The following is an 8,327-nucleotide window of genomic DNA, read 5'->3' as shown; positions in this document are numbered from 1 at the left end:
CCAAATTCCCGTTTTTCACCCCAAATTCCCCATTTTCCCCACCCCAAATTCCCATTTTCCCACCCCAAATTTCATTTCCCACCCCAAATTCCCGTTTTTCCCAGCTGGGAATTTTGGGCTGAGCCCAAATCCTGGGCCAGGGACGGAGGCGGTGCCAGAACCCGGAGCTTTATTGAACCGGGACCAAACTGGGACCAAACTGGGACCAGACTGGGACCAAACTGGGACCAGACTGGGACCAAACTGGGACCAGACTGGGACCGGACTGGGACCAGACTGGGACCGGACTGGGACCAGAGTGGGACCAAACTGGGACCGGACTGGGACCAGAGTGGGACCGGACTGGGACCAGAGTGGGACCAAACTGGGACCGGACTGGGACCAAACTGGGACCGGACTGGGACCGGACTGGGACCGGACTGGGACCAGACTGGGACCAGAGTGGGACCGGACTGGGAGTGGCTCAGTTGGTGGAGGGCCTGGGGAGAGGAAAAAGGGGAGTCAGGACAGGTGAGAGGGACGCCCAGGTGTGCCCAGGTGTCCAGGTGTGCCCCAGGTGTGCCCCAGGTGTGCAGGTGTGCCCCCAGGTGTCCATGTGTGCCCCAGGTGTCCCCAGGTGTGCAGGTGTGCCCCCAGGTGTCCATGTGTGCCCCAGGTGTCCCCAGGTGTGCCCCAGGTGTCCATGTGTGCCCCCAGGTGTTCAGGTGTGCCCCAGTGTGCACCCAGGTGTGCCAGGTGTGCACTTCACCCACTCCACGTTTAGGATCAGGTGGGTGCCCCCAGGTGAGTGTGACCCCCCCCAGGTGAGTGTGACCCCCCCAGGTGTGCCCCAGGTGTGCCCCCAGGTGTGCACTTCACCCACTCCACGCTGAGGATCAGGTGGGTGTGGCAGCACAGGTTCACTGTGGGTGCCCCCAGGTGAGTGTGACCCCCCCCCCAGGTGAGTGTGACCCCCCCAGGTGTGCCCCCAGGTGAGTGTGACCCCCCCCAGGTGAGTGCCACCCCCCCCAGGTGTGCCCAGGTGTGCCAGGTACGCACTTTGCCCACTCCACGTTGAGGATCAGGTGGTCGTAGCCGAAGCCGGACACGCCCGCGATGGCCCTGGCCGCGTCCTCGCGCCGGTGGAAGCTGATGAAGGCGAACCCCTGCAAAAACGGCGCCGTGAGCACCTGGCGCGGCGGGCGCGGCGCGCAGGTGAGCCCCGCCCCGGCGCGCAGGTGACCTTGGACTGCCCCGTGGTCTTGTCCTTGGCCAGGTAGATGCGGGAGATGGAGCCGAAGGGGCGGAAGAGCTCCTGCAGGTCGGTCTCGCGCGTGTCCTCCGACAGGTTGGTGACGCGGATGGTGGCGTTGTCGTCGGCTGCGCGCGCGGCAGGTGAGGGCGGGGCGGCCTCGGGTGGGCTCCGAGGTAGCCCGGCTGTGCCCACCTGGCCTCCCAGTGGCCCCAGGTGTGGCTTCCTTCCTTCTCCCCCCGGTGGCCCCAAAAGCCAGCCAGGTATCCCCAGGTGTGTCCCAGGTGTCCCCAAAGCTCCCCAGATGTGTCCCAGGTGTCCCCGAAGCTCCCCAGGTGTGTCCCAGGTGACCCCAGAGCCCCCCAGGTGTGTCCCAGGTGTCCCCGAAGCTCCCCAGGTGTGTCCCAGGTGACCCCAGAGCCCCCCAGGTGTGTCCCAGGTGTCCCCGAAGCTCCCCAGGTGTGTCCCAGGTGTCCCCAAAGCTCCCCAGATGTGTCCCAGGTGTCCCCAAAGCTCCTCAGGTGTGTCCCAGGTGACCCCAGAGCCCCCAGGTGTCCCCAAAGCTCCCCAGGTGTCCCCAAAGCTCCCCAGGTGTTTCCCAGGTGGCCCTAGGTGTGTTTTGTCTCCCCCAGGTGTGTCCCAGGTGACCCCAGAGCCCCCCAGGTGTTCCCAAAGTCCCACAGGTGTGCCCAGGTATGTTTTTATCCCCCCCAGGTGTGTTTTATCCCCCCAGGTGTGCCCAGGTGTGGTTTTATCCCCCCAGGTGTGTTTTTATCCCCCCCAGGTGTGCCCAGGTGTGTTTTTATCCCCCCCAGGTGTGGTTTTATCCCCCCAGGTGTGGTTTTATCCCCCCAGGTGTGTTTTTATCCCCCCCAGGTGTGCCCAGGTGTGTTTTTATCCCCCCAGGTGTGGTTTTATCCCCCCCAGGTGTGTTTTTATCCCCCCAGGTGTGCCCAGGTGTGTTTTTATCCCCCCAGGTGTGGTTTTATCTCCCCCAGGTGTGTTTTTATCCCCCCAGGTGTGTTTTTATCCCCCCAGGTGCGCTCACCTCGGCGGTTGGGCTGCATGGACTCCCCGCGCCGGCTGGCCCCGTCCCTCAGGCTGGGCGGGACGTACTTGCCCGTCTTGCTCACCTGGGCGGCCACCGGCTCCGGCTCTGCAGGTGGGGACAGGTGAGAGGGAAGATGGACAGGTGGGGACAGGTGAGGAACAGCCTCACCACAGTGACCTTGGGGCCACCACATTGACCTTGGGGCCACCACCACCACAGGGCCACCACGGTGACCTTGGGGCCACCACCACCACAGGGCCACCACGGTGACCTTGGGGCCACCACCACCACAGGGCCACCACGGTGACCTTGGGGCCACCACCACAACGGGGCCACCACAGCGCCCTTGGGGCCACCACCACCACAACAGGGCCACCATGGTGACCTTGGGGCCACCACCACCACAACAAGGCCACCACGGTGACCTTGGGGCCACCACCACAACGGGGCCACCACAGTGCCCTTTGCGCCACCACCACCACAACAGGGCCACCACGGTGACCTTGGGGCCACCACCACCACAACAAGGCCACCACGGTGACCTTGGGGCCACCACCGTGACCTTGGGGCCACCACCACCACAACGTGCCCACCACAGTGACCTTGGGGCCACCACAGTAACCTTGGGGCCACCACAGTGACCTTGGGGCCACCACGGTGACCTTGAGGCCACCAGCACCACAACGTGCCCACCACAGTGACCTTGGGGCCACCACAGTAACCTTGGGGCCACCACGGTGACCTTGGGACCACCACCACCACAACAGGGCCACCATGGTGACCTTGGGGCCACCATCACAACGGGGCCACCACGATGACCTTAGGGCCCCGTAACAGTACAAAAATGGGAAAAATATGGGAAAAATTCCCCAAAAAAGCGGGATTTGGGATTTGGGGTCCCACCTCCGGGCAGTTTCTCCTTCTCGCCCGTGGACAGCCCCAGCTGCTCGGCCAGCTCCTTCTGCATGGGCCCCAGCGTGTCCTTGTAGGGGCAGCGCGTGGTCCAGTGGTCGCCCTTGCAGATGCGGCAGGACACGATCTTCTGGCCCTTGAGCTTGTTCATGGGGTCCTCCTCCTCCTGGCAGTTCAGGTCCTGTGGGACAGGTACACCTGGGCACACCTGGGATCACCTGGGCACACCTGGGGACACCGCTAGGGACACCTAGGGACACAGCCGGGGGCACGGCTGGGGACACACGTGGGTATGGGGCACACCTAGAGATGTTCATGGGGTTCTCCTCCTCCTGCATGGGGGACACACCTGAGCACACCTGGGGATCCCTAGGACACAGCTGGGGACACCTGGGGACATCTAGGGACACGGCTGGGGACAGCTAGGGACACAGGTGGCGACACACGTGGGTATGGGGCACACCTAGAGATGTTCATGGGGTTCTCCTCCTCCTGGCAGCTCAGGTCCTGCATGGGGGACACACCTGGGGACAGCTGGGACACACCTGGGGACAGCTAGGACACACCTGGGCACACCTGGACACACCTGGGCACACCTGTCCCTACCTCCTTGCTGGTGATGAAGGTCATGAAGACGTCGTCGCTCACGGTCGTCGTGGCCACGTTGGGCCCGGGGGCGTCGAACTCGGAATTCCCAAATTTCTTCCAGTTCTGGGGTGGGGGGAAAAGGAGCCAGAAGATTCCGGGAAATTCGGGATTCCGGCCCCGTTCCCGTGGGAACGCCTCAATCCCAGTTCCCTTCCCCAGGTAAATCCCATTCCCAGGTAAATCCCATTTTTCCCAATCCAATTTTTCCCAGGTAAATCCCATTTTCCCCCCTTTTTCCCAGGTAAATCAAAATTTTCCCAGGTAAATCCCATTTTTCCCATTCCCAGGTAAATCCCAATCCCATTCCCAGGCAAACCCCACTTCTCCAGGTAAATCCCATTTTCCCCAATCCCGTTTTTCCAGGTAATTCCCATTTTTCCAGGTAAATCCCACTTTCCCTCACCTTACGCCGGGCCACGGCCTTGGAGGCTTTGCGGGTCTCGATCCGGAACGTTCGGATGATCTGGGAGAAACGTGAGAATGGGGCCGGGAAACCCAAAAAAAAACCCCAAACTTGGGAATTCCCGGAGCACCTAATCCCAAAAAATCCCAAACTTGGGAATTCCTGGAGCACCTAATCCCAAAAAACCCAAATTTGGGAATTCCTGGAGCACCTGAGCCCAAAAAAAAACCAAATTTGGGAATTCCTGGGGCACCTGAGCCCCAAAAAATCCCAAATTTGGGAACTCTGGAAGCACCTGATCCCAAAAAAACCCGAATTTGGGAATTCCTGAAGCGCCTAATCCCATAAAACCCAAATTTGGGAATTCCTGGAACACCTGAGCACAAAAAAAGCCAAATTGTGGGTTCAGGAGCCAAACCTGGGGTTCAGAAGGTGCCAAATTTGAGTTACCTGGAGCACCTGAGCCCCTTAGGAGCCAAATCTGGGGCTCAAAGGTGCCACCTGCGGGGCTCTGAGGCGCCCACCTGTGCCCACCGGTGCCACCTGTGCCCACCTTGACCTTGCGCCCGTCCTCCTCCTCGCGGTACTCGGTGATGGTTTTGATGTTGCCATTGACGACCTCCTTGGGGGACGGGAGGGGCCCTGGGGACAGGGACAGGTGAGCCCCAGGTGTGCCCCCGGGTGTGTCCCTCTCCTCCAGGTGTGTCCCAGGTGTGGCCAAGTGTCCCCAGGTGTGTCCCAGCTGTCCCCAGGTGTGTCCCAGGTGTCCCCCCAGGTGTGCCCCTCCCCTCCAGGTGTGTCCCAGCTGTCCCCAGGTGTGTCCCAGGTGTCCCCAGGTGTGTCCCTCCCCTCCAGGTGTGTCCCAGCTCTCCCCAGGTGTGCCCCCAGGTGTGTCCCTCCCCTCCAGGTGTGTCCCAGGTGTCCCCAGCTGTGTCCCAGGTGTCCCCAGGTGTGCCAGCCTCACCTCCCTTGAGCAGCTCGGCCTCGGCGCTGGAGGGGCCGCCCAGGACCCCGGGCAGGGGCAGGTCCTTCAGCAGCTCACTGGTGATCACCTTGTCTGGGGGACAGGGGGGCACCTGGGCTCAGGTAACCTCACCTGGGCTCAGGTAACCTCACCTGGGCTCAGGTAACATCACCTGGGCTCAGGTAACCACACCTGGGCTCAGGTAACCTCACCTGGGCTCAGGTAACCTCACCTGGGCTCAGGTAACATAACCTGGGCTCAGGTAACCTCACCTGGGCTCAGGTAACATAACCTGGGCTCAGGGATCACCTGGGCTCAGGTAACCACACCTGGGCTCAGGGGTCACCTGGGCTCAGGTAACCACACCTGGGCTCTGGTGACCTCACCTGGGCTCAGGTAACATCACCTGGGCTCAGGGGTCACCTGGGCTCAGGTAACCACACCTGGGCTCTGGTGACCTCACCTGGGCTCAGGTAACCTCACCTGGGCTCAGGGGTCACCTGGGCTCAGGTAACCTCACCTGGGCTCTGGTGACCTCACCTGGGCTCAGGTAACATCACCTGGGCTCAGGGGTCACCTGGGCTCAGGTAACCACACCTGGGCTCTGGTGACCTCACCTGGGCTCAGGTAACCTCACCTGGGCTCAGGGGTCACCTGGGCTCAGGTAACCCCGCTCACCTGGACCAGTCACCCCAGTCCCTGGCACAGCTCTTTGTCCCCAAGGACACAGGTGCCACCCCTGATAGGTACCCCAGGTGTGACAGGTGCCACCCCCACCAGGTGTCCCAGGTGTGACAGGTGCCCCGCCCACCAGGTGTCCCAGGTGTGACAGGTGCCACCCCCACCAGGTGTCCCAGATGTGACACGTGTCCCAGGTGTGACAGGTGTCCCAGGTGTGACAGGTACCACAGGTGCCATGCCCACCAGGTGTCCCAGGTGTCCCAGGTGTGACAGGTGCCACCCCCACCAGGTGTCCCAGGTGTGACAGGTGTCCCAGATGTGACAGGTGCCACCCCCACCAGGTACCCCAGGTGTGACAGGTACCACAGGTGCCACCCCCACCAGGTGTCCCAGGTGTGACAGGTGCCACCCCCACCAGGTGCCCCAGGTGTCCCAGGTGCCACCCCCACCAGGTGTCCCAGGTGTCACTCACCATCCTCTCCTCCCTCCTCCTCCACCTGGTCAGCCCAGCTGGGCTTGGAGCTGCGGGGACACAACGGCCTCAGGTGTCCCTGTCCCCCACAGTGCCACCCTCAGGTGTCCCTGTCCCCTCCAGTGCCACCCTCAGGTGTCCCTGTCCCCCACAGTGCCACCCTCAGGTGTCCCTGTCCCCCACAGTGCCACCCTCAGGTGTCCCTGTCCCCCCCAGTGCCACCCTCAGGTGTCCCTGTCCCCTCCAGTGCCACCCTCAGGTGTCCCTGTCCCCTCCTTTGCCACCCTCAGGTGTCCCTGTCCCCTCCAGTGCCACCCTCAGGTGTCCGTGTCCCCTCCTGTGCCACCCTCAGGTGTCCCCTGTCCCCTCCAGTGCCACCCTCAGGTGTCCCTGTCCCCTCCAGTGCCACCCTCAGTGTCCCCTGTCCCCTCCTGTGCCACCCTCAGGTGTCCCCTGTCCCCTCCTGTGCCACCCTCAGGTGTCCCCTGTCCCCTCCAGTGCCACCCTCAGGTGTCCCCGTCCCCTCCAGTGCCACCCTCAGGTGTCCCTGTCCCCTCCTGTGCCACCCTCAGGTGTCCCTGCCCCCTCCAGTGCCACCCTCAGGTGTCCCTGTCCCCTCCTGTCCCCCCCAGTGCCACCCTCAGGTGTCCCTGTCCCCTCCAGTGCCACCCTCAGGTGTCCCTGTCCCCTCCTGTCCCCTCCAGTGCCACCCTCAGGTGTCCCTGCCCCCTCCAGTGCCACCCTCAGGTGTCCCTGTCCCCTCCTGTCCCCTCCAGTGCCACCCTCAGGTGTCCCTGTCCCCTCCTGTCCCTGTGTCCCTCCCCTCCCTCGCGGCCCCGGCCCCGCCCGAAGCTCCCCGGGACCTCGGGGACCCCGACCGGGACCTCCGGGACCCCGACCGGGACCTCCGGGATCTCAATCGGGACCTCCGGGACCCCAACCGGGACCTCCGGGACCTCGGGGACCCCGCCCGGGCCCCTCAGCCGGGACCTCCCGAGCGGGCCCCGCCAGGCCCCGAGCCCGCCGCGACCCCGCTCCCGGTTCCGATTCCCGGTTTCGATCCCGATTCCCGATCCCGCTCCCCCATCCCGGCTCCCGTTCCCGCTCCCCGCCGCTCCCCGCTCCCTCACTCGTAGTCCCCGGTCGGCATCGCCTCCGCCGCCCTCACGCCGCCACACCGGAAAGGCCGCCCGCCACTTCCGGCCCGCGCGCGTCACTTCCGGCGGGGGAAGGGCGGGAAGCGCCCCGCGCGGGGCATGGCGGGAAGCGGTTGCTAAGCAACGCCGCCATGATGCCCGCGGCCTACTCGTAGCGCGGCGGAGAGAATTGTTTATAACTTATAGGCGCGATTTATTTGAAGAAATATTACAACATATAAAAACTACATAAAGTATCGAGTTCCACCTTGTACAAAGCGGCCGCGGAGGGTTCGGTACAATGCGATAAAAACGGGGGAGCGGGGCCGGGCCCTGAGGGGGTTGAGAGGAGGTTGGAGCAGCACAGAGAGCATGGAGGGAGGGAAATTAAAAAAAAAATAATATAAAAAGAAACAAAAGGTAAAGTGGGAAAATAAAAAAAAAAAGTTTTTAAAAAGAAGGAGAAGGAAAGCCAGAAAAAATCCAGGAAAAAAAAATAGAGGAAAAAGAAGGAAAAAAAAATTAAAAACGAAGGCGAAAATAAGGGGTTAAAGAAGGAAGAAGAAAAAGGGAAAAAAGGCGGAAAAATAGGAGAAAGAAAGCAAGGGATATAAAGAAGGGGGAAAAATAAAAAAGGGAGGGGAGAGAGAGAAAAAATAGAAAAAAAACAGAGGGAAAGGGAGGAAAAAAAAGGGAGGAAAAAAGAAAAAAAAAAAAGGGAAAAGGCAAAAAAGGGGAAAAAAGGCAAAAAAGGGAAAAAAGGCAAAAAAGGGAAAAAAAGGCAAAAAGGCAACTCAAAGCAGAGCAAAAGCCGAAGTATCCCCAAAGG

The 8,327-nt window shown here is 61.9% G+C and overlaps 1 protein-coding gene across 1 annotated transcript; it reads right to left on the bottom strand.

Annotated features, from left to right (window-relative positions):
* Nucleotides 1-403: 403 nt before the first annotated feature.
* On the bottom strand, nucleotides 404-7,597 carry EIF3G (eukaryotic translation initiation factor 3 subunit G). Its single transcript, XM_068178898.1, has 11 exons — nucleotides 7,493-7,597; nucleotides 6,363-6,412; nucleotides 5,210-5,302; nucleotides 4,799-4,887; nucleotides 4,246-4,305; nucleotides 3,801-3,905; nucleotides 3,186-3,375; nucleotides 2,280-2,387; nucleotides 1,223-1,359; nucleotides 1,039-1,145; nucleotides 404-479 (listed from the first exon to the last, which is right to left on the bottom strand). The coding sequence occupies exons 1-11, from the start codon at nucleotides 7,510-7,512 to the stop codon at nucleotides 464-466; spliced, it is 975 nt and encodes a 324-aa protein (XP_068034999.1). The 5' UTR covers nucleotides 7,513-7,597; the 3' UTR covers nucleotides 404-463.
* Between the last annotated feature and the right edge of the window lie 730 nt (nucleotides 7,598-8,327).

This window comes from Anomalospiza imberbis, unplaced genomic scaffold, assembly GCF_031753505.1.
Source record: "Anomalospiza imberbis isolate Cuckoo-Finch-1a 21T00152 unplaced genomic scaffold, ASM3175350v1 scaffold_61, whole genome shotgun sequence".
Lineage (NCBI taxonomy): Eukaryota > Metazoa > Chordata > Aves > Passeriformes > Viduidae > Anomalospiza > Anomalospiza imberbis.
Note: the sequence above shows the minus strand (reverse complement) of the source record. Positions and strands in the feature narration are given on the sequence as shown.

Bases quoted from the DNA above. Each gene is read 5' to 3' on its own strand.
- EIF3G (XM_068178898.1), bottom strand. From the start codon at position 7,512: ATGCCGACCGGGGACTACGA. The intron at 6,413-7,492 runs GTGAGGGAGCGG...GTGTCCCCGCAG, and splicing joins ATGCCGACCGGGGACTACGA to CTCCAAGCCCAGCTGGGCTG. The intron at 5,303-6,362 runs GTGAGTGACACC...CCTGTCCCCCAG, and splicing joins GGAGGAGGGAGGAGAGGATG to ACAAGGTGATCACCAGTGAG.